General features: G+C 46.4%; 1 protein-coding gene across 1 annotated transcript; it reads right to left on the bottom strand.

Moving 5' to 3' along the window:
* Nucleotides 1-280: 280 nt before the first annotated feature.
* exoc3 (exocyst complex component 3) lies at nt 281-20,903 on the bottom strand. Its single transcript, XM_056420524.1, has 16 exons — nt 20,768-20,903; nt 18,571-18,747; nt 17,488-17,707; nt 16,515-16,687; nt 15,516-15,728; nt 14,743-14,921; nt 14,377-14,493; nt 10,241-10,358; nt 9,213-9,338; nt 8,527-8,627; nt 8,173-8,283; nt 6,991-7,132; nt 5,946-6,068; nt 4,864-5,025; nt 4,194-4,315; nt 281-604 (listed from the first exon to the last, which is right to left on the bottom strand). Exons 2-16 carry the CDS (start codon nt 18,712-18,714, stop codon nt 400-402), a joined length of 2,256 nt encoding a protein of 751 aa, XP_056276499.1. The 5' UTR covers nt 18,715-18,747; nt 20,768-20,903; the 3' UTR covers nt 281-399.
* Nucleotides 20,904-26,536: the final 5,633 nt, after the last annotated feature.

Below are 26,536 nucleotides of genomic sequence, written 5' to 3'. Positions count from 1 at the left end.
CTGTTGAGCTACTCTGACAAAGCATCACGTCTGACCTACTTTGATACAGAAGTTTTCCTCCGAGCTGTGTGAGAGCCAACATAATGTTGGATGTCTGGTTTAAAAGATTCAAATAAAACATCCATATATGTATATTATATGGAATGTGTATGTGATCTATCTGAGCTCTTCATAGCTAGAGATCTGCACACCGGTCAAAGTACAGTCGTCACAGAGCAGCAGCAGAATAAATGCATCCTGTGATGCTTCATCCTCCAAATAATAGTCCTACCACACAATATTACAACTATTACTGTATTATTTATTGATGCAGATGTGATCAGGATACAATTAAAACCAAGCTTCAGCAATCAGCACTTCACTCATGTGATGGTGAGAACAGTGTCGAGGCGTTTGTCCTCATTTGAGCAGCTTGGCGGTGGCCATGGAGGTCATAGTATTCATGGTGGTCATGGTCATGGTGGGCACCGTGATGTCTTTGAAGATGGGCTGCGTGAGACCGGAGTAGGACACTTTGTTCTCGCTGAGCGTCCCGATGATCATCTGGCGCATCTCCCTGCTGGCGTCGCCGCGCACCGCCAGCAGCGCCTGGATGTGCTCCTCCCTGTGGAGAGACCTCAGCGTTACCGTGGCAGCGGCAAACCTGCTCTGATATGTAAACTCATTACAATTAATTGCATTCTAAAATGGCTGCATTCCATTCAGGTGTGCCGGTTCATGGCCCTGGTACTGGGAATGCTGCACACCGGTCGTGGCTTACTGGGACAAAATGAAGCGCTCCGAAGACAACCATGTCAAACGGTGTGTCGGGTGTAGTGCCACCTAGTGGTGTGGAAGCAGATTGCAACCAATACAAAACCACACTCTTTCCTTTCTAATGCCGCGTTCACACTTTACCCGCGTGACTATTTGTGGCTTTTCGAGTCACTCACTTCGTTCGCGCCTTAGAGGGGGCGTGGCTTATCTCTGTGGCCTATCTCCATGGAAACAGTTATCATCTCCTTCATCCACCATGAAGAACTAACCACTAGTTCTGCGTCATACTTGTTGAGGACATCCCACAAACGTCAGAACATCCAACGCCTTCGTGTTTGGGTTCATAACATTACTATCATATAAATGTCTATATAAATATATATATAAATAAATATATATATATAAATACAGTGCATCCGGAAAGTATTCACAGCGCTTCACTTTTTCCACATTTTGTTAGAGTTAGTTAGGCCTTTGTATTCCTCTCGGAACATAGGCCATTGATGAATTGTTTCCACCCTCATCTGTCCTGAGCCGTCCTCTCCAGCTGTTTCCACGTCAGCCCCTTCTTCTTGAATTCCTGCTCTGTGCTCCTTCTCCAGGTGTTTAAAAAAAAAAAATAAAAAAAAATACACTTTTATTAATCCCCAAGGGGAAATTAGTTCTCTGCATTTAACCCATCCTTAGTTATTAAGGAGCAGTGGGCTGCGGTGAAGCGCCCGGGAAGCAACTGGGGGTTCAGTGCCTTGCTCAAGGACACTTCGACTTGCAGCTAATGGGGAGAGCGGGGATCGAACCCACGACCTTGCGGTTGAAGGATGGCCCTCTTACCCCACTGACTTACCCGTCCTCTACCCCGTTTGCCTTGTGGGTTCCATGTCAGTGCCTGTTTTGTTATTGCTGTTGTGTTTCTTCGTAGTGTGTGTCCAATCCAGCTCCATTTTCTCCTTAAAAGCTGTATATCTACCGTTTCTTGTTTTGTGCATTCCCATAGGTTGATGTTGCTAATTGTGTTTGGCCAGAAGACTCCAAGGATGCGTCTTAGACAGTGGTTTATGAAGGTTTGTAGTTTGTTTGTGATGTTAGTTCTCCAGGTTTCGGAGCCATAGAGCAGCACGGTTTTGACGTTGAAGATTTGAAGCTTCGTCTTGAGGGAGATGTTTTTACTTTTCCAAATTTTGTTTAAGATATTAAATGCTGTTCTTGCTTTCCCAATTCTTGTCTCATTTTGTTATGTTACAGCCTTATTCCAAAATGGATTAAATTCATTATTTTCCTCAACATTCTACACACAACAACCCATAATGAAAAAGTTAAAACTGTTTTTTGCAAATTTTTGCAAATCTGTTAAAAATAAAGAACGAAAACATAACATGTACATAAGTATTCACAGCCTTTGCCATGACACTCAACATGTAGCTCAGGTGCATCCTGTTTCCACTGATCATCCTTGAGATGTTTGATTGGAGTCCACCTGTGCTCAATTCAGTTGATTGGACATGATTGAGAACACACCTGTCTATATAAGGTATCACAGTTGACAGTGCATATCAGAGCATAAACCAAGCCATGAAGTTCAAGGAATTATCTAGAGACCTCCGAGACAGAATTGTATCGAGGCACAGATCTGGCGAAGGGTACAGAAAGATTTCTGCAGCATTGAAAGTCCCAATGAGCCCAGTGGCCTCCATCATCCGGACATGGAAGAAGTGTGGAACCACCAGGACTCTTCCTAGAGTCGCCCAGCCAGACTGAGCGATCGGGGGAGAAGGGCCTTCGTCAGGGAGGTGACCAGGAACCCGATGGTCACTCTGACAGAGCTCCAGCGTTGTTCTATGAAGAGAGGAGAACCTTCCAGAAGGACAACCATCTCTGCAGCACTCCACAAATCAGGCCTGTTTGGTCGAGTGGCCAGACGGAAGCCACTCCTCAGTAAAAACACATGACAGCCCGCCTAGAGTTTGCAAAAAAGCACCTGAAGGACTCTCAGACCATGAGAAACAAAATGCTCTGGTCTGATGAAACAAAGATTGAACTCTTTGGCCTGAATGCCAAGCGTCATGTCTGGAGGGAACCAGGCACTGCTCCTCACCTGGCCAATACCATCCCTACAGTGAAGCATGGTGGTGGCAGCATCATGCTGTGGGGATGTTTTTCAGCAGGAGGAACTGGGAGACGAGTCAGGGTTGAGGGAAAGATGAATGCAGCAACGTACAGAGACATCCTGGATGAAAACATGCTCCAAAGCGCTCTGGACCTCAGACTGGGGCGACGGTTCATCTTCCAACAGGACAACGACCCGAAGCACACAGCCAAGATAACAAAGGAGTGGCTTCGGGACGACTCTGTGAAGGTCCTGGAGTGGCCCAGCCAGAGCCCTGACTTGAACCCGATTGAACATCTCTGGAGAGATCTGAAAATGGCTGTGCACCGACGCTCCCCATCCAACCTGATGGAACTTGAGAGGTTCTGCAAAGAAGAATGGGAGAAACTGCCCAGAAGTAGGTGTGCCACGCTGGTGGAATCAGACCCAAGAAGACTTTAGGCTGTAATTGCTGCCAAAGGTGCTTCAACAAAGTATTGAGCAAAGGCTGTGAATACTTATGTACATGTTATGTTTTCGTTCTTTATTTTTAACATCTACACTACCGTTCAAAAGTTTGGGATCACTTAGAAATGACTTTATTTTTCAAAGAAAAGCATTGTTTTTTTCAATGAAGATAACATTAAATCAATCAGAAATACCCTCTCTACATTGTTAATGTGGTAAATGACTATTCTAGGTGGAAACGTCTGGTTTCTAATGAAATATCTCCAGAGGTGTATAGAGGCCCATTTCCATCAACTATCACTCCAGTGTTCTAATGGTACATTGTGTCTGATAATCGCCTTAGAAGACTAATGGATGATTAGAAAACCCGTGCAATTATGTTAGCACAGCTGAAAACAGTTATGCTGGTGATATAAGCGATACAACTGGCCTTCCTTTGAGCTCGAAGTTTGTAGAACAAAATTAATACTTCAAATATTAATCATTATTTCTAACCTTGTCAATGTCTTGACTATATTTTATATTCATTTGATAAATAAAAGTGTGAATTTTCATGGAAGACACGAAATTGTCTGGGTGATCCCAAACTTTTGAACGGTAGTGTATATAAATACATACATTTATATATAAATCTTTATGGATATAAATAAATATATTTATAAATCTTTATATATGTATATTATAACATCACCCATAGCCTCACACAGCTCGGTGACTTTCACCGACTTTGTCTGAATAACTGGTTTGATTCACTAACGGCGGAGCATCTCAACGCTGATTGGCTTTCGCAACTCGGCGTCGGACGAATTTTTCATAAATAATAATAATTCAACTTGAGGCGTAAGAGGCGATTTTCTTTCGTGGCCAGATGTGCGAGTGTGTGTACCTGATGTCGGGATACTTGGACACCAGCGTGGTGACCTCCAGGAACAGCAGCGTGGGGTCTGTCAGCTTGAAGACTTCCGCGATGGCAGCGATGGCGCCGCAGAGTCGGTCCGTGTCTTCACCCTACGCACAGCGAATCGACCTGTCGTTACCATGGCAACGGTTTCACTCGGTCTACTCTGACCAGGCAGTGTGGACGTTTAGTTTGTAAAGCACATAATCACAGATTAGTCTCAGAGTCTGTACATGTACAAAATCTGACTCACATCACAGATTTGTAAAGTATTAGTTATGAAGATGATCCGATATCATTTTTCCGACCAATTTCATTCCCCAAAATAAAAGACACTGATCAATTAAAAAAACTTGGCATTTGTAGTTTTAATCATGTATTATGAGCTGAAGTGTCAGGGAGTCAAGCAGCTCAGAACTCCTTCAGACGACTGGATATCGTGGAGGTTCTCGCCAAAAATTTCATTTTACAAGATTACATAGAAACACATGGGGACACTCAATGCAACCTTAATGCTAACCGTTAGCGCCGCCCGCTAACGACTAACCTCCACTTCTCCTGAGGGCGATGTCTTTAACACAGATTTGTGGTTCTCAATGTAAGTGTGTGTCGTACTAGTTACTGTCCTGGGTGGAGACACCGTGACACGGGGACTCACAGCGGCCAGTTTCCTGAAGAGGAACTTGAACTGCTCCGCCTCCTTGATCATCCTCTCGGCCCCCTCCCTCCTCTCGTCCGCGTTCTTGAAGGTGATCCTCTTCTGCATCACCGCCTTGATGTACTCCACCACCACCCTGCGCAGGGCCTCGCTCGTCATCTCCTGCGCACACACACACACACACACACACCTGAATATTCGGACCCGAAGCCACCAGATTACACAAACATTGGTTTTAAAAGTTAAGGGTTAGTTTATATATATATTATATATATATAAGATAAGATAAGGTATATACTTTATTAATCCCCAAGGGGAAATTAGTTCTCTGCATTTAACCCATCCTTAGTTATTAAGGAGCAGTGGGCTGCAGTGATGCGCCCGGGAAGCAACTGGGGGTTCAGTGCCTTGCTCAAGGACACTTCCACTTGCTACTAATGGGGAGAGCGGGGATCGAACCCACAACCTTGGGGTTGCAGGACGACCCCCTTACCCCACCTGAGCTACAGCCGCCCCTAAATCTAAAAATATACACACACACACATATATACATATGTTCTCAATAGTATGTTTCAAGTCGGCTACAGCCGAACCCTCGTTCTGATTTGATCAATAGTAATCGAGTTGATAAGTGTGTCTTTTTGTCTGATCAATACGCAACTGTGAGGTGAATGGACAGAGCGGCCAGCTGCTGATCACTCAACAGCCCCACGTGCACCAATACACCTGGACTAATGCAAATCTATTAGCCAACCTATTTTAATCTAAAGTGGAAGCAAAATGATTTCCTCAAGCATAGCCTCCATTATTTATGGAAAAAATAAATAAATTTGGGGAGCACCGAAGACCCATTTTGACCCAAGAAAAACCCTGGTATATATATACACACACACATATATAAACTACATTTACAGCCTCGCTCGTCCACACACACACACACACACACACACACACACACACACACACACACACACACACACACACACACACACACACACACACACACACACACACACACACACACACACACACACACACACACACACACACACACACACACACACACACACACACACACACACCTGACTGAAGGGCTTCTTGATCTTGTTGAAGTCGTTGAAGTAGTCCTCCACGGTCACACAGATGGTGTCCACGGCGTGCGAGCCCGTCACCCACTTCCTGGTCAGCAGCTCGTTCAGGTGATGCTGCTCAACGAAACGCACCGGAGGCTTTCATTGGTCGTCATCGTTTCCTCACAGGCGTTGTTCTGCTTTTTCATGACTTGCTCTGTGTTCAGTCCACTTGGAGGAGATGGTTAACGGAGTGACTTGTAAAGCACTTCAACGCAACATGTCACCCGTCACCATGACAACACAGTCAGCCACCTCGTCCTCTGGACCTCAGTGGTAGTATAGGAGAAGTACCTCAGTAGTAGTGGTAGTAGTAGTCGTAGTAGAGGAGTAGTAGTAGTAGAGTAGTATTAGTATTATTAGTAGTACTAGTAGAGTACTAGTATAGTAGTAGGAGTAGTAGAAGTGGTGGTAGCAGTAGTAGTAGTAGTACTAGTAGTGGTGGTAGCAGTATTAGTACTAGTAGAGTAGTAGTAGTACTAGTAGAGGAGGAGTAGTAGTGGCAGTAGCAGTAATAGTAGTATTATAGTATAGTAGTAGTAGTATAGTGTAGTAGTAGTATTATATTATAGTAGTAGTAGTATAGTGTAGTAGTAGTATTATATTATAGTAGTAGTAGTATTATAGTATAGTAGTAGTAGTATAGTGTAGTAGTAGTATTATATTATAGTAGTAGTAGTATAGTGTAGTAGTAGTATTATATTATAGTAGTAGTAGTATTATAGTATAGTAGCAGTAGTAGCATTATAGTAGTAGCATTATAGTATAGTAGTAGTAGTACTAGTAGAGGAGGAGTAGTAGTGGCAGTAGCAGTAATAGTAGTATTATAGTATAGTAGTAGTAGTATAGTGTAGTAGTAGTATTATATTATAGTAGTAGCAATAGTAGCAGTAGTAGTATTATAGTATAGTAGCAGTAGTAGCATTATAGTAGTAGCAGTAGTAGCATTATAGTATAGTAGTACTAGTAGTATTATGGTGTAATGCGTCCCACATACCTCGAGGTCGAGGAACACCTCGTCCAGCAGGAACTGGCAGCCCTGCTTGGCCACGTCGCTGAGCGTCCTCTCGATGGCGGCGTCGCTGTCGGTGGGCTCCGAGGCCTGAGAGTACTTCCTCTTCAGGCTGTTGATGGACTCTCTGAGGACGACGGACACGCGTTACCACCCGGAGCCCCGCCTCTCTGAGGGCCCGCGGCGGTTCTTTACTAAACTACGCGTCGCCGCCATCGAGGCCATTCTGTTCCACGATGAAGCACCGCTGACGTTACAGAAATAAAATGATTCATATTTTGCCGAATAGCTAGTAGAGATCCAGCCGGTGACATCGAGGCACGCTCGATGGAGCCGCCGACACGTTCGATCGGAGCCGAGTTTCAACCGCATTTATAGCTTAGGTCGGCGTTTCCGCGAATTTTCGCCAGGCGCGAATGACGCGACGCAACAAATTCACCTCAAGTTGAAATATGTAAACTGCTCCGCTGTTGGTGAATCTAACTGCTGCTCTCGTGGAGCTGAAGAGACATTCAGACCAGAGGTGGAAGTCACCGAGCTGTGTGAGCCTACGGGTGATGTCATTTATAAATATATATATATATATATAAATATTTACATATTTATATATATAAATAAATAAATAAATATTTATATATATAAATATATATATATTTATGTATATATAAATATATATATATACATATTTATATATATAAAGATGTATATTTATAGATATAAATATATATATTTATTTATAGATATAAATATATATATACATTTATATGATAGTAATGTTATGAACCCAAACACGAGGGCGTTAGATGTTCAGACGTTTGTGGGACGTCCTCAACAAGTAAAATGCAGAACTAGTGGTTAGTTCTACATGGTGGATGAAGGAGATGATAACTGTTTCCACGGAGATAAGCCCCGCCCCCTCTAAGGCACGAATGAAGCGAATGACACGAAAAGCCACAAATAGTGAATATTTGGTGTGAACGCAGCATAGGACGTCACCCATTGGTGACGACCACAAGGTAGCCCCGCCCTCAGGAATAAGCTGCCCTTTGGTCTCTAAATGGACCATAAATAACGCTGATTAGTCTCTCAGTAGATCCGTGATCTGGTTCTGGTTCTGTTCTTTCTAAGGAGACTAATCACAGCGTCACGTAGGATATATAATCTTACTTGAATGTCTGGCAGTTGTTGATGATGGCGATCATGTACTGAACGTAACACTGAGGCAGCTGTCTGTCCCTCAGGTGCTCCTCTTTGTAGGTCATCGCCTCCTCTCTGTACCTACACACACACGCACACACAACCACACACCACTAATTGCTGTAATTGTTCTTTTGAGTGATGTTTACAAACCAATATTTACATTTTGTTTACAGAAAACAGAAGAAAAAAATAACCCAGGTATATTTTTCATTTGACCTTAAATCTAGAAATAATCTGACATTATTAATTGCTGGGCTCTTGCTGTGTGTGTGTGTGTGTGTGTGTGTGTGGTTGCATGTGCGTGTGTGTGCATCAGATCACCTGACGAGGAACGTGTTCATCTGCTTCAGGCACAGCTTCAGAACCTGCTCTTTGAACTCCCCGTCGATCTGCGCAGCGACCTGCAGGTTCTGCTCGAACATCTGAGGAAGAGGAAGATGCGTTCACAAAGTCTTCTGCACCTCATTTACAGGTCGGACCTCACGCGGATCCAGTGTCCCTGTCCGTCACGCATTGAGAGGTGCTTTATTTGGCCACTAGGGGGCAGCGGGAACCAGCTAAAGCACAACACTGACATCTTCTGTCTCCTTGTACATCCAGCAGACACTGATCAGCAGTGGTGCCGCTCAGTGTCCACCGGGTTCATTAAAGTCCATTTTGGGCTCCTCCCACTTCCGAGTGGAAACATTAGTCGTCCAATCAGGATGCAGTAATCGGAGAGAATAAGTAAAACACTGTCTGGTTTGAGGAGGCAAATCTGGCCTGAGAGCAGAATCTGGTGTAGAAAGAAAAGCTCATGAGCTAAATGGTGTAGTGCGAGGGAGAGAGGGGGGGGGGGGGACTACACCTCCCTGAAACCCCTTCAGGGTAAGTCCATGAATGCTGCCTTCAGGGACCCTCTTGAACCGGCACTGGACATCTGCTGACTCACCGTCAATGTCTTCTCATTCCTGTTTAGGGTCAGAAGTGGCTGCGTGTGTGAGTGTGTGTGTGTGTGTGTGTGTCACCTGAAAGACGATGGCGGGCAGCGTGGTCTGGTAGTACCCGTCCTGGTCCGCCTCGGGCTCCGTTTCCTTCTGCCAGTCCTTCTTGTCCGTCTCCAGGGCCTTACGCAGCCAGCCTGTGATGTTGGACTGGAGACATGCCGGGTCAACCGGGGGGTCCGGAGCACCGGTTCTGTAACCGGGGTCACTCTTGATCGAGGGACCACACCAGGTGAAGGTACGCTCCACCCTTCAGGGATGGTGGAGGAGGACCAGCGCGACGCCGGGGGTTGTACTGTGATTGGATGTCGGACCAGCAGGTAGCCAGAAAATGACGTAATAACAGGTGGAGTGTGTGTGTGTGTGTGTGGGGGGGGGGGGGGGGGGGCTATGTATTCTTTGTAGCTTTCCAGAAGAACAAAACGATTTCAGCACTATTCCCACATCGAAGGACCAAACACAGATTGACAGGAGGGGTTCAAAATGATCTTCATCCGACTAAATATTGTGGAGCCAAATCGAAGTTCAACCTCCGTCACTTCCTCTTCCTGTCGATGCCTGTTGGCCTGAAGCTAGTGCGTCGTCCAGGAAGATGAGATGCGAGTTCACAGGTAGCTGCTTTCCCTCCACGGAGACACAGTGGAGTGTAAAGGCTGCTTGTCTGTGTTCAGATCTCTGGGTTTGTTAAACTAAATCTTTAGCGCTCCTGTTAAACTTCCCATGAGACCGAGAGCAGAGCGCTTTGTGATGATGCGTACTCATCAGAGGCCCTGAGCTCAGGAAGGACTCGGTTAGCATTCGATGTCGCAAATATCCCAGAGTGTGTGAAACGCCATCGTAAAAAAAAAAAGCCTCCATCGGCAGATTTGACAGACAAGACGTGGACGCGTGTCCGAGGCCGACGCCCAGAGCCGGCGGGGAGGGAGGGACGCGGGCTGAGAGCGGCGCACAGCTGACGACACGTATGAGACACACTAAACAAAACGTGAACGCCCAATTTGTATTCCACGGGGGCGTCGACGTGTGTGTGTGTGTGTGTGTGTGCCGCGTACCGTGAACGTCTGGACGTATTTGCTGAGCAGCTCGTCCACCACGTCCTGAGGCAGCAGAGGCTCCAGCTTGTTGATGTCACACTCGGAATAGAGCTCGGCATGGCCCATCATCTCCTCGCTGAAACACACACACACACACAGATCTGAATGAGCAGCAGCTCCATGGAGCTGAACGACGGAGGGAGAGCCAGACTGATGGTCACCACGGCCGTTTATATCTGCTCTAGCAGCTGATTGGTCGAGCTCCTCTGAGAGGGGGTTCTCACGTGAAGAACGACATCGCTGCCGAGGGTAACTATGACATTTAAATGAAGAACCGGCATCAGTGGCGGCATGGTGACATTTCTTTGGGGGGGCGCAGTTGGGCGACGCGGTTTAAATAGCACTCAGCAATGAGAAGAAAAGAGGTTTTGAGTAGAATATTGCAAAAAACAAAGCTTTATTTAAAGAACACAGCGTGCTCAACACTGTCCAGCAACAACTATCAACAAACTAACCTTGGGCATGAGGTTTAGAGCAGCTTTAAGAAACATTGGGTTGGGTTTCAGAGGTTTACAGAATAGAAGAGGTGCCCTCCGCGCCATACTAACATAATCAAAGTCTCTGCTATATGTTGCTCGCGTAGCTCCGTGGAGCTCTCTGGGCTGAGAGGGAACGAGAACGGTCTCTGATTCCACGAATAGTCCAATCATAAATAAAATAATGAAATAAGAAACAATGTCATTGGCCAGGGCGCACAAGATTCACGTTTGTCGCTGCCATAGACTCACGTAAAAGGGGGAGGGGCTTCTCTCAGTGACCATGAATGGCGATATGTTATTTTTGGTCACATTTAACTTAAGTGGTTGTTGACAGGGGCTGACGGTCTCCCACACATATGTAGCGCGTCAACACGGTTTATTTATTATTTAAATTATTTGACCTGAAGTCGGACTAGAAACAGACAGGAGCACCGGAACGGAGAGAAGAAGCCCTGTGCTGCCGTGTGCCTGCGCATATGAAGCGTCTCTGGGCTTTTATTTTGAAAGGTAAGAACATTTTTTTCTGCAGTGTCGTATTTGCGCTCAGAACAGAAACAGTAAAAAAAGAACACACGCACTTCCAATACGCTTTGAATCATGTGAACGGAGAGATGCCGCTGGGAAATTAAAGTAGAGCAGAAAAGAAAAAAAGAATCTAATAAGAATGGAAATTGTCATTTTAAGGAGCTTTTGGATTCAGGACCAGTGGCGGCTCGTCCATAGGGGGCGCTAGTGCGCCGCCCCTCTTAAAATTTGGAGATGAAAAAAAAAAAGAAGAAAAAAAAAAATCCTGTCAAAAAACATTATATGCCAAATCATTTAAATAGTAAATATACCGTGTTGACGCGCTAAATGTGTGTGGAGACCGTAAGCCCCTGTCAACAACCACTTAAGTTAATGTGAAAAATATAATATATCGCCATTATCACGGAGAGAAGCCCTCCCTTTTCGAGGCGCTGGTCTAACGTGTGTGTACGGCATCGATACAACATTTCAGTCGTTTTGGCAATGACCGGCTTCACATTGGCGGATGAAACCGGGAATCTTGGGGCGCACAAATGTGCGCACGCGATTGGATTATTCGGCAGATCAGAGACCCGTAGAGCAGTGTTGCCAGGTCCGCGGTTTTCCTGCGGAATCGGGCCACTTTTGAAGTGTTGCGCGGGTTGAATTTGTTGTCCTTGGTTCGGGTAGACCTATTTTGCATGCAAATTACATGAATATCTTTAAATAAAAATCCATATTTTAAATGAAATAATTTATTCATACCCAAATCCTACCAAACTGACTCCAGATCAGCACGTACACATTTTATTTATGATAATATACTGTATCTAATTACACAAGGCCATTTTAGGACCTAGGTGAAATAACTTGAGGAAAACTGCTTTTAATGCTGGCAAACTAAACATATGTTGTTACTTTGTAGATATTACAATACATTTGGCAATGATAGCAATGCTGTTGGACTTTAAAAGCAGTGTATATGGTTTGGCACGGGCATATTTTTTTTTGTTTGCCAACTTGAAAGAGAGGCGGGCTAAATTTCTTTACAAGTAGTGGGGCCAATGTACAATGTGATGCATCTCTTTCTGAATCCAAGGTTTCGTTTGTTTCGTTGTTGTGGACAGTGTTGAGCACTGTGTTCTTGAAATAAAGCTTTGTTACAATATTCTACTCAAAACCTCTTTTCTTCTCATTGTGGAGTGCTATTTAAACCGCGCCGCCCAACTGCGCCCCCCCCAAAAAAAATTTCACCAGCCACCACTGTTCAGGACCCATTGCTACAAAACTGGGGCTGAGCCTGTTGACTCGTCACATACAGTCGTATGTAAAAGTTTAGGCACCCCTCTGAGGCTGCATGATAATTTACTCTGTCTTCACCAAAAAAAGATCACAGTTGTGTAATATTCATTTTCTAGTTAACACTGAGTGCTGGGGTGTTTCCCAGACAAAGATATTTAGTGTAGCAGTATTTAGTTGTGTGCAATTAAATCAAATGTGAAAAATAGGCTGTGCAAAAGTTTGGGCACCCTTATCATTTTGTTGATTTGAATACCTGTACCTACTAAATCGCTGATTAACTGCAACACATAATTAGTCTGATTAACTCGTTACGCCTTCAATTCCATAGAAAGGTGCATCCAATCATTAGAAAAGGTATTTAAGGAAGCCAATTGCAAGTTGTGCTTCTCTTTGATTCTCCTCTGAACAGTGGCAACATGGGGGCATCAAAACAGCTCTCGGATGATCTAAAAACAAAGATTGTCCAGCAGTATGGTTTAGGGGAAGGCTACAAAAAGTTATCCCGGAGGTTTCAGCTATCAGTTTCCACTGTGAGGAATGTTATTAAGAAATGGAAGGCAACAGGCACAGTTCTTGTTAAGGCCAGAAGTGGCAGGCCAAGAAAAATATCGGAGAGGCAAAGGCGAAGAATGGTCAGAATGGTCAAGGACAACCCTCAGACCACCTCCAAAGACCTGCAAGGTGATCTTGCTGCAGATGGTGTCACTGTGCATTGCTCCACCATTCAGCGCACATTGCACAGAGAACAGCTGTATGGGAGAGTGATGCGGGAGAAGCCTTTTCTGCACACACGCCACAAACCGGCTCGCTTGAGGTCTGCAAAACTACATTTGAACAAGCCAGGCTCATTTTGGAACAAAGTGCTGTGGACTGATGAGACAAAGCTACAGCTCTTTGGTCACAACAAGAGGCGTTACGCATGGAGGCAAAAGAACACAGCATTCCTAGAAAAACACTTGCTGCCCACAGTCAAATTTGGTGGGGGGTCCATCATGCTGTGGGGCTGTGTGGCTAGTGCAGGTACTGGGAATCTAGTTAAAGTTGAGGGTCGCATGGATTCAACTCAGTACCAGCAAATTCTTGACAATAATGTTCTAGAATCTGTAACAAAGCTGAAGTTACGGCGGAGTTGGGTGTTCCAGCAGGACAACGACCCGAAACATCGCTCCAAATCCACTGAGGCATTTATGCAGAGGAACAACTACAATGTTCTGGAATGGCCATCCCAGTCGCCAGACTTGAATATAATTGAAAATCTATGGGGTGACTTGAAGCGGGCTGTCCACGCTGGCACCCATCAAACCTGACTGAACTGGAGATGTATTGTAAGGAAGAATGGTCCAAAATACCTTCATCCAGAATTCAGACACTCATCAGAGGCTATAAGAAGCGTCTCGAGGCTGTTATTTTTGCAAAAGGAGGCTCTACTAAATATTTATGTGATTTTTCTGTTGGGGTGCCCAAATTTATGCACCTGTCTAATTCTCTTATGATGCATATGGCATATTTTCTGTTTCTCAAATAAACCTTATTTCACTGCTAAAATATCACTGTGTCCATGAAGTATTATATATATGACAAAGAAGTTCCTGATCCAAATGCCCAACAATTTATAGATGAAAGTAATGGAGATTATCAGGGGTGCCCAAACTTTTGCATACGACTGTATAGAGGTTACCATGAGGAGGAGGAGGAGGAGGAACACCCCCCCCCTAGCCAATGACTACAAGTTTCACCTGAGAGCTGTTAACAAAGAAAGGGACAGACAGGGCAGGTGTGTGTGTGTGTGTGTGTGTGTGTGTGTGTTACCTCTTATATGTGTTGAGGACCCAGGTCAGCATGGAGACGATCTCATTGGCCTCCAAGTCCTCGGAGGCCAGTTCTGTGACACGAGCCGACACAGCATTGTGGTAGAGACCAAAAAACCTGCGCACACACACACACACACACAACAAACACACACAGGCACACCGAGACACACAGAGAGACACACACACACACACACACACAGACACACAAACACAATCATATACACAACCACCCACAAGATCATACACGCACACACAAATGCATACACAACCGCACACAACCACACACACACACACACAAACGCACACACTTTGAATGCATAATCCTTGGCTCGTCATGCGGGCGGCGGGCGGCGGTGTGCGTTACCTGTTGAAGGTGTCGTAGTGCTGGGGGAAGCACTGCACCATGAGGTTCTTGACGATGATGAGGTCGTCCAGAACGTACTTCCTGGTGATCTCCAGGAGGCGCACCAGCCACATTTTGTCGGCCTCTCTCGTCACGGACTGGGTGCCCTCGATGCGGGTGCCCACCGTGCCCTCCAACACCTGCGACAGGAACAAACCAACGATTAGAAAAAAGAAAGAACAGCTCTTCTCCTCTGCAAAGAGGATATTACAGAAAACGTACAAAGATGCGATAAAATAAATGAAATCGAGGCTTCGCTGTTGACTTCAAGAGCCGGCCGTGTGTTTGTTGACGTTTGCCGAGCGACCCCGGTACGGACTATAAAGGAGAATCTGTGTGTGTGTGTCTTTGGTTGTCAAACTGCACACAGCCATCACTGGTTGCCGTGGTGACAGGGCATGTGTTTCTGGAGCTTCCCCGATGAGCTCGTTGGAAGCAGCTGTGTCTCCCTGAGGGTACGCTGGGTTTTTATTGAAAAACGTGGAATTTCACAGATAAACATAACTGATGGTACGGGTGTCGTCATTGTGAGCGTCTCGGGGCTCTGGTGAGACGTGTCCTTGAATGTGTTTCTGGGTCGAGACGTGAGAGCAGAGTGCTCTCCTTTCTTTCGGAACGGGCCTCTGAGCCCGGCTGCTCGCCCCCAGATGGTCTCCGATGACTCGCCCCCCCCTCGTGAGGCACGTCCCCCTCAGAGGACAAAGAGGTCGTCTCCTTCACTCGTCCTTCCTCACCTGGAACATCTTGTCCTTCCAGCGTTTGGGTCTCCCCGGCGGGATGAAGCCCGTCTGCTTCTTGCGGTCCACCATGCGGCGGTCGATCTTCTCCTCCCGCTCGATGATCCGCACCACGGACACCAGCATGGTGGGGTCCCGCCGCACCGTGACGATGGCCCTCTGCAGCACCATCCACAGCTGCTTGGCCAGCTCGTCGGACAGCTCCTGCACCTGGAGGGGGGCGCCGAGACGGGACCGTCAGCCGCCGCCTCGGAGGGGAGAGACGCGCCGCCACGCGAGAAGACCGCTTGGTCACAGGGCTCATGCTGACCAATGGAGTTACAGGACTTTCCCTGACTTTTCCTTGAAATTTTCCCTGAATTTTCCTTGAATTTTCTCTGACTTTTCTCTGACTTTTCCCTGAATTTCCCCTGACTTTCCCCTGAATTTTCCTTGAAATTTCCCCTGACTTTTCCTTGAATTTTCTCTGACTCTCCCCTGACTTTTCCATGAATTTCCCCTGACTTTTCCATGAATTTTCCATGACTTTTCCATGAATTTTCTGACTTTCCCCTGAGTTTTCCCTGAATTTTCGCTGAATTTTTCCATGACTCAAGAAATGGCGGCTCCACCAATATATCGTCTAACGAGAGCTTTTCACTGTTAACATCTCTGAGAATATTACAAATATAAACAACCCCCTTTATAAAATGTCTTAAAAGTTTACATTTGAGAAACATATTTAAATCAAATTATTTACAGAATATTTCCTCAAATTGAAAAACCTTTTTCTTCTTCTTCAGGAAACCTTAACGAGAGCTCCGATCAATTGCAGCTTTAAATCACACAGCGATCGGATATGTGCACAAAAAAAAGAATAAGCGAATGTAAAGCAGTATTGCGCAATGCCTGGGCCGCACTGCATGTCAGCTGTGCGGTTCACAACAACAACACCGGACAGCGACCACGCTCTTCTGACAGCGACGTGGCCACCGTGCTGACGTCCCTCTGACTCACGTCCTCGAAGTAGATGGAGATGAGCGTCATGTCGCTGGCGTTGCGGCTGTCCATGCGGTACTGCTCGTACATGAGGTCGTCCCGGGAGCACTCCAGCTCCATCAGCTTCCTGTGCGCCTGCAGCAGCTCGCCCTGCTCGATCAGCAGCGTGGTGGCCGACACGATCTGAGGCACTACACACAACCACAGAGACACACACAGAGACACACACACAACCACAGAGACACACAGAGACACACACACACACACACAGAGATACACACATAACCACAGAGACACACACACACAACCACAGAGACACACACGCAACCACAGAGACACACACACAACCACAGAGACACACAGAGACACACACACACACACACACACAGAGATACACACATAACCACAGACACGCACACACAACCGCACACAACCACAGACACACACAAACACACACACAATCATACGCACACACACACACACACACACACACACACACACACACACACACACACAGACGGAGTCACACTTTAAAGAAGCCTGATTGGTCCAGTGGGTTTACAGGACTTTAAAACAAATTCACTTGATCAAATATTTTGTGAAATCTCGGTGTAAACATAAAAAGTGAGAGAAGTCGTATTTGAACCAACAAGGAGAACTCCAAGGCATTCCGTATAAACCTAAATGCTCATGAGAGCGGATGCCGGCTTATATTTTGAGCGTCTTTCTTTTAAATACATATTAATTATTATTTTAAACTCAGCGTAAATGAACATTTGAATATATTACACTTCATCATGACTTTTCCAAAACTTTGAGATTACATTTTTTTTAAAGAACTTCTGGAAATAACCATTTTAAAAGTCCAGGACTTTCCCAGGTTTTCCCATGACCTTACGGACCCTGTATGATCCTGTGTGTGTGTGTGTGTGTGTGTGTGGGGGGGGGGGGGGGGGGCGGACACCCCGTCGCTGACGTGGGCGTGACTCACCGGAGAAGATGTTCTTGAGGTTCTCCACGGCGGAGGCCAGCTGGCTGTGCTGCACCACGGCGTCCTTCACGTCCTTCAGGTTCTCGATGGTGTTGATGCTCTGCCGCCAGTCCTTGCTCACGTCGGCCAGCGAGCCCTGGATGTCCTTGACGTCCAGCAGAGCGCTGTGCAGCTGGGTGAGCCCGGTGCGCACGCCGTCCAGCTGGGACTGGATGGCGGCCTGGAGGAGCGCCGGGGTTAGAGGGAGAAACCATTCTCATGAGGAACAGTACGAAATAAGACATGGAATAAGACATGAAATAAGACATGAAATAAGACATAAAATAAGACATGGAATAAGACATGGAATAAGACATGAAATAAGACATGAAATAAAACATGGAATAAGACATGAAATAAGACATGAAATAAGACATGGAATAAGACATGAAATAAGACATGAAATAAGACATGAAATGAGACGAGTGTTTGTTTTTTATTCTGGGCTATTTCCTTAAGATAATCATGTTTTATAGACAGCATTGTTTTTACTTTCTATTTATGTATTAATTTAATTTATATACACACACATATATATATATATGTGTATATATATACATATATATACATATACATATATATGTACACATATATATATACATATACATATATATATATATGTATATATATATATGTGTATACATACATATATATGTCTCTTCCTGATTGTACTTTTACAAACCTAACGTTTTTACCAGCTATCATTTGCATTTTTTACTGCTCTATAAATAGATTTTTCCTGCATTCACTCAATTGAAAATGAATCAACAACCATTTTGACGAGCATATATATTTAGTTTTTAGTTACGGATCATTCCCTAGTGTCTATCTTCTGAGGATTGTGGAGGACAATATCACTTTATTACTTTTATTATGTCGGACAAAACAGACAGATTTTCTGTATGTTCAACATTGGAGAATGACAATAAAGTTGACTTTGAACTTTTAACTTGCTGCTTTTTTTCATGTTATAACATCACTTCTGTTAATGACGTGAGATGTCTCCCTCTACTCCCAGACACTGAGACGTGGTCAGCACTTCACCTTCAGCCGGGCTTCCACGGAGGCCTTCTTGCGGGCCTCTCTCCTCCGGTACTGCTCCACCTTGTCCAGCTGGTCGGACCTCTGCAGCATTCCGGCCACGCGCTGCACCGCCGTGGCAACCGCCTCCCGACTCGTCTCCTCCATGGCGCGGCTCAGTTTGCGTCACGTATCCAAAGGCTTGGAAAATAAGAAACACGGACCGTCAATAGGTCGGAAGAAAACAGTAGATTTAGGGGACAGCCTGTAGCCTTTAGGCGACAGCATGTAGCCTTTAGGGGACATCCTTTAGGGGACAGCCTGTAGCCTTTAGGGGACATCATGCAGTCTTTAGGGGACAGCATGTAGCCTTTAGGGGACAACATGAAGCCTTTAAGGGACAGCATGCATCCTTTAGGGGACAGCCTGTAGTCTTTAGGGGACAGCCTGTAGCCTTTAGGGGACAGCATGTAGTCTTTAGGGGACAACCTGTAGCCTTTAGGGGACATCCTTTAGGGGACAGCCTGTAGCCTTTAGGGGACAGCCTGTAGTCTTTAGGGGACATCCTTTAGGGGACAGCTTGTAGCCTTTAGGGGACAGCATGTAGCCTTTAGGGGACATCCTGTAGTCTTTAGGGGACAGCCTGTAGCCTTTAGGGGACATCCTTTAGGGGACAGCCTGTCGTCTTTAGGGGACAACCTGTAGCCTTTAGGGGACAGCCTGTAGTCTTTAGGGGACAGCCTGTCGCCTTTAGGGGACAGCCTGTAGCCTTTAGGGGACATCCTGTAGTCTTTAGGGGACAACCTGTAGCCTTTAGGGGACAGCCTGTAGCCTTTAGGGGACATCCTTTAGGGGACAGCCTGTCGTCTTTAGGGGACAACCTGTAGTCTTTAGGGGACAGCCTGTAGCCTTTAGGGGACAGCCTGTCATCTTTAGGGGACAGCCTGTAGTCTTTAGGGGACAACCTGTAGCCTTTAGGGGACAGCCTGTCATCTTTAGGGGACAGCCTGTAGCCTTTAGGGGACAGCCTGTAGTCTTTAGGGGACAGCTTGTAGCCTTTAGGGGACAGCCTGTAGCCTTTAGCGGACAGCCTGTAGTCTTTAGGGGACAGCTTGTAGCCTTTAGGGGACAGCCTGTAGCCTTTAGGGGACAGCTTGTAGCCTTTAGGGGACAGCCTGTAGCCTTTAGGGGACAGCCTGTAGCCTTTAGGGGACAGCATGTAGCCTTTAGGGGACAGCATGTAGCCTTTAGTGGACAGCCTGTAGCCTTTAGGGGACAGCCTGTAGTCTTTAGGGGACATCCTTTAGGGGACAGCCTGTAGCCTTTAGGGGACAACCTGTAGTCTTTAGGGGACAGCCTGTAGCCTTTAGGGGACAGCCTGTAGTCTTTAGGGGACAGCCTGTAGCCTTTAGGGGACAGCCTGTAGTCTTTAGGGGACAGCCTGTAGCCTTTAGGGGACAGCCTGTAGTCTTTAGGGGACAGCCTGTAGTCTTTAGGGGGCAGCCTGTAGCCTTTAGGGGACAGCCTGTAGTCTTTAGGGGACAGCCTGTAGTCTTTAGGGGGCAGCCTGTAGTCTTTAGGGGACAGCTTGTAGTCTTTAGGGGACATCCTTTAGGGGACAGCCTGTAGCCTTTAGGGGACAACCTGTAGTCTTTAGGGGACAGCCTGTAGCCTTTAGGGGACAGCCTGTAGTCTTTAGGGGACAGCCTGTAGCCTTTAGGGGACAGCCTGTAGCCTTTAGGGGACAGCCTGTAGCCTTTAGGGGACAGCCTGTAGTCTTTAGGGGGCAGCCTGTAGTCTTTAGGGGGCAGCCTGTAGCCTTTAGGGGACATCCTTTAGGGGGCAGCCTGTAGCCTTTCTCAACACTTCTTGGAGTTATTTACATGTCAAACATGGCTCAATGACTCTTTAGCATGAGCTCAGGTTTGTTTGATGTTAGCTAGCACGCTACCGAGTTGTGACGTAGTGACAGCTAACGGGTACCTTGCTAGCGCCAGCGTAGTTGTGTGTGTAGACAGCTGACACACAGCAGACAGACACACACTATGTGTCAGAACAATGTCATACAATGTCAAACATACGAATAAACATCGATTTCCGGAGCACGAATACATTTAGCGTCAGTCGCAGAAGCTAAGCTAACCCCGGACGGGGGAACGGCTAACATTAGCTCAAAGCCAGTGCTATCAGCTCTCCATACAAACACCAGAAGCAGTTTTACCTCAGGCACTCAGGGCAGGACGACACGCATGACTACAAACACAACCGGGATATGTCCGAAGGAGTCGTGTTGTTGTTGTGGTTCACTTCCTCATTCGAGCTCTGAACCAGAGCCGTGTGAAGACAGAGTCGCGTCATCTCCGGTCGCGCCGACGGACCTCTGCTTCTTCTTCTTTCTTTGACAGCAAGACATCGGGTTCAGAGTGGACCTGTAACCCCATACAGTCGGTATCGGAACAACTCTGGGGTCAAACTTAGGGTAAAAGTTGGTTCATATTTCATTGCTCAAAGGCAATAAGAGGTTGCATTGCATCTTCAATCCCTTAAATCCCACAAGGGGTAAATAATAGTGTGTGGGCCAGCTGAGGGCAGGACTCCTGGTCTTCGCCTCTGGGTAGAAGTGATATTCAATTAAATTCAGTTTATTTTATATAGCCCAATATCACAAATTCCAAATTATCCTCAGAAGGCTTGACAATCTGTATACATACGACATCTCTGACCTTTGACCTCTCATCGGATCAGGAACAACTCTCAGAGAATAGAAAAAAAAACTTGCAGGGGGAAAAAAGGTAAGAAAACTCCAGGAGAGCAACAGAGGAGGATCCCTCTCCAGGATGGAAAGAACAATCGATGTCATGTGACCAGATGAACAATAGATGTCATGTGACCAGATGAACAGTAGATGTCATGTGACCAGATGAACAATAGATGTCATGTGACCAGATGAACAATATATGTCATGTGTACAGAATTAATCATTACAGATTTACAACACATTCAATGAGTCTGACAGAGTGTACGAATAGTTGGTAGTCGGCATGAACCACGATCCAGACCTCCATGATCCATCAGATGGAGGCAGAGAGGAGGAGTGGGCGGGGCATCAGAAGGGCCACGGCATCAGACCCAGCCAGGTCCAATGGACCCTTTGAGACGTGGAGTCACAAGGACTCAGGAGAGGAAGCAGAGTTAGTAATGTGAGATGGAGAGATGAAAATTCTTCCATAAGGAGAGAGGAGAGAGGTGCTCAGTGTATCCTAAACGTCCATAAGGAGAGAGAAGAGGAGAGAGGTGCTCAGTGTATCCTAAACGTCCATAAGGAGAGAGAAGAGGAGAGAGGTGCTCAGTGTATCCTAAACGTCCATAAGGAGAGAGGAGAGAGGAGCTCAGTGTATCCTAAACGTCCATAAGGAGAGAGGAGAGGAGAGAGGTGCTCAGTGTATCCTAAACGTCCATAAGGAGAGAGGAGAGAGGAGCTCAGTGTATCCTAAACGTCCATAAGGAGAGAGAAGAGGAGAGAGGTGCTCAGTGTATCCTAAACGTCCACAAGGAAAGAGGAGAGGAGAGAGGAGCTCAGTGTATCCTAAGTGTCCATAAGGAAAGAGGAGAGGAGAGAGGAGCTCAGTGTATCCTAAGTGTCCATAAGGAAAGAGGAGAGGAGAGAGGAGCTCAGTGTATCCTAAGTGTCCATAAGGAGAGAGGAGAGGAGAGAGGAGCTCAGTGTATCCTAAGCGTCCATAAGGAGAGAGGAGAGAGGAGCTCAGTGTATCCTCTCGTCCCCCTCAGCCTCTCAGCCTCTAGCAGCGTCTCTAGGTCTCTCCAGGTGAACCTGGTTCAGGTTTAACTATCAGACCATCAAGAGGAAAGTCTTCAGTCTCCATGAGGGGGCGGAGTCTCCTCCAGGACTGAAGGTGGAGCTGGTTCCATAAAAGAGGAGGAGCTTGACACCTGAAGGCTCTGGCTCCTCCTACTAAGACTCTAGGAACCACAAGTAGCCCCGCATTTAGTGAGCGCAGCTCTCTAGTGGGGCAATATGGTACTACAAGCTCTCTAGTGGAGCAATATGGTACTACACGCTCTCTAGTGGAGCAATATGGTACTACAAGCTCTCTAGTGGAGCAATATGGTACTACAAGCTCTCTAGTGGAGTAATATGGAACTACAAGCTCTCGAGTGGGGCAATATGGTACTACAAGCTCTCGAGTGGGGCAATATGGTACTACAAGCTCCTTAAGATATGATGGTGCATCACCAATCAAGGCTTTGTAGGTCAGGAGAAGAATTTTAAAAGTGATTCTTGATTTTACTGGGAGCCAGTGCAGAGCAGCTAGTGCAGGAGTGATGTGATCTCTGTTCTTAGTTTTTGGATCAACTGGAGGGACCTAAGAGACTTATAGAGCAGCCTAATAATAAGGAGTTGACTTAAGAGACTTATAGAGCAGCCTGATAATAAGGAGTTGCAGTAATCCAGTCTCGAAGTAACGAACGTGTGGACCAATTTTTCTACATCTTTTTGAGACAAGATGTGCCTGATTTTTGAAATATTAGGTAGATGAAAGAATGCAGTCCTTGAGATTTTCTTCACATGGAGTTAAAGGACAAGTCCTGATCAAAGATAACGCGGAGATTCTTTACAGTGGTGTTGATGCCAGGGCAATGTCATCTACAGAAACCACATCACCAGATAATTGATCTCTGAGGTGCTCAGAGTTAAATAACTTCAGTTTTGTCAGAGTATAACATCAAGATTAATTCTTAAGACATGCTTGAAGTTTACTGAGTTGGTTGGTCTCCTCTGGTTTGATTGTTGGATATAGTTGAGTATCATCTGCATAGCAATGAAAGTTTATGGAGTGTTTCCTGATAATATTGCCCAAAGGAAGCATGTATAAGGTAAATAAAAGTGGTCCAAGCACAGAACCTTGTGGAAGTCCGTGACTAACGTTGGTGGTTATCGAGGCGTCATCGTTTACAAATACAAACTGAGATCGATCTGAAAAATAGGATTTAAACCAACTTAGTGCGGCGCCTGAAATGCCAATCGAAAATACAATTTTTACCATAAAATTGCACTGAAATAAAATTCAGCCCCTTGTTTTTAAAGTATAATGTTTTAAGAAGTGGTGATACACAGTATATACACAGCCCGGTACACACACAGCCCGGTACACACACAGCCCGGTGCACACACAGCCCGGTACACACACAGCCCGGTACACACACAGCCCGGTACACACACAGCCCGGTACAGACACAGCCCGGTGTACACACAGCCCAGTACACACACAGCCCGGTACACACACAGCCTGGTACAGACACAGCCCGGTACACACACAGCCCGGTACACACACAGCCCGGTGTACACACAGCCCGGTACACACACAGCCCGGTACACACAGCCCGTACACACAGCCTGTACACACACAGCCGGTACACACACAGCCCGGTGTACACACAGCCCGGTACACACACAGCCCGGTACACACAGCCCAGTACACACACAGCCCGGTGTACACACAGCCCGGTACACACACAGCCCGATACACACACAGCCCGGTACACACACAGCCCGTACACACAGCCCGGTACACACACAGCCCGTGTACACACAGCCCGGTACACACAGCCCGTGTACACACACAGCCCGGTACACACACAGCCCGTGCACACACAGCCCGGTGCACACACAGCCCGGTGCACACACAGCCCGGTGCACACAGCCCGTGCACACAGCCCGTGCACACACAGCCCGGTGCACACACAGCCCGGTGCACACAGCCCGGTGCACACACAGCCCGGTGCACACAGCCCGGTGCACACACAGCCCGGTACACACAGCCCGTGCACACACAGCCCGGTGCACACACACAGCCAGTGCACACACAGCCCGGTACACACAGCCCGGTACACACACAGCCCGGTACACACAGCCCGGTACACACAGCCCGGTGTACACACAGCCCGTACACACAGCCCGGTACACACACAGCCCGGTACACACAGCCCGGTACACACAGCCCGGTACACACAGCCCGGTACACACAGCCCGGTACACACACAGCCCGGTGTACACACAGCCCGGTACACACACAGCCCGGTGCACACACACAGCCCGGTGCACACACAGCCCGGTGCACACACAGCCCGGTGTACACACAGCCCGGTGCACACACAGCCCGGTGTACACACAGCCCGGTGCACACACAGCCCGGTGCACACACAGCCCGGTGCACACACAGCCCGGTGTACACACAGCCCGGTACACACACAGCCCGGTACACACACAGCCCGGTGCACACACAGCCCGGTACACACACAGCCCGGTACACACACAGCCCGGTACACACACAGCCCGGTGCACACACAGCCCGGTACACACACAGCCCGGTACACACACAGCCCGGTACAGACACAGCGCCGTCCCTTGTATCCGTCACAGTAGCAGCTGCTGCCATGAGAGCCACAGATCTCAACGCATGATGCATGTATATGAACGCTTATTCATAAATGATCCCCCCAAGAGGCTTTGAACTCGATCCCTTTTGCCTCCGCTGGCTTCCCCCTGAGCCGCGTTACGCTGCACCGACGCTCTGCAGGCGGCTTCCCCCGCTCCGAGGCCGAGGCAGCCGACCGGAGGGACTCGTACCGGCCTGGAACAAACATGGCTCTATACTTCTTGGCACGGACCACGATCCGAGACATCTGGCCCCCAGGATGCTGTTGATGGCCATCTTCTGACCAGTCAAAGCCCTTGAACACGACATGTCATCAAACGCACCGCAGCCCGCCTGTGGGAGCAATTTGGGGTTTTAGACGTCTTCGATACACCAACACTTTTGGTGTGAACGAAATGAATTAATGAGATCTAAGAATAACTATCTAAACTCTTCCAGAACAAGTAGATCATGTATATGTGTATAAACATGTGTGTGGCGATGAACATAGAGAATAGAATAGTTTGAATATGTGGGTGTGAATATGTGTAGGTTCCAGGGATACGGGGTTAGATCAGTCTCAATAAATACAAATGTGCACAGAACGATTCACAAATATATTACATTTAAAAATGTTGATCTAGAGTTCTAATCATTAGTTATTGTTGGCCTCAAGATTTTTAAAAAAAAATTACTGTCAGATGTGGGTAAATCAAAGAGCTCTTGAAGTACACCCAATGATCAATAATCAATTACCTTTACCGCTTTATCCAGGAGTAGATGAAACAGATTAAGACACAACACAAGCTTCAGGGTTTTTGAGGTCTTCGGTTTTCTCGTCGTTGACCAGGCCGTTGTGTGACTGCACTTACAAATATATACAAAGAATATACAATTTCCCATTACATTACACCCCCCCCCCCCTAGTTTTAAAGTTGTATTCAACAATTCAAATTGATTTAAGTTGTATTGTCATCACACTTTCAATTTTATTTAATTTTTTACATTTTCAATTTCTTTATTCGTTAAATTTCCTTTATTATTTAAATGAATAAATGTAACATACCCTGGTATTTTATTTCATTGTATTTCTGCCACTTTATACTTTAGAGACACTGTATACACTTTCAATTTTATTTCAATTTTAACATAGTTCTTTCCTTTATTATTTAAATTATAAAATATAACCACTATTTTTTATTTTATTGTAAAAAAATTATATTTGCTGCTGCGGCAAGAAATCTCCCTCCTGGGGATGAATAAAGTAAAATATAATCTAATCGAAATCTAATCAAGAAAATGGGTAGAATGAGACTAGAAATAGAATTTCTCCGGGAGGAGAACATGCACTTTAAAAATAAATCTTACCTCCATTGTGAGTGGAACCAGAAGCTCAGGAGGGGAACACTTCACAGCCCTGTCACATAAAACAAAAACATCAAAGAGAAGGGAGGAAATGTGTTCTTTATCGCTTGAAAGAAACTAAATATAGAGTTTGTATGATCAGAGCGGACCTTTCATTCCCTCTGTGAGCCGGTGTTAGAGTCCCGCGG

Source organism: Pseudoliparis swirei, chromosome 8, assembly GCF_029220125.1.
Source record: "Pseudoliparis swirei isolate HS2019 ecotype Mariana Trench chromosome 8, NWPU_hadal_v1, whole genome shotgun sequence".
NCBI lineage: Eukaryota > Metazoa > Chordata > Actinopteri > Perciformes > Liparidae > Pseudoliparis > Pseudoliparis swirei.
The sequence above is the reverse complement of the archived record's forward strand: the minus strand, read 5'-3'. Positions and strand labels throughout refer to the sequence as shown.

What these genes read in the sequence shown, in the direction of transcription:
- exoc3 (XM_056420524.1), bottom strand. Translation starts at nt 18,714, where the DNA reads ATGGAGGAGACGAGTCGGGAGGCGGTTGCCACGGCGGTGCAGCGCGTG. An exon ending in CCGTGGAAGCCCGGCTGAAG is followed by an intron (nt 17,708 to 18,570) that starts GTGAAGTGCTGA and finishes GCGCTCCTCCAG; the next exon opens with GCCGCCATCCAGTCCCAGCT. An exon ending in AATACGTCCAGACGTTCACG is followed by an intron (nt 9,339 to 10,240) that starts GTACGCGGCACA and finishes GCATGTCTCCAG; the next exon opens with TCCAACATCACAGGCTGGCT.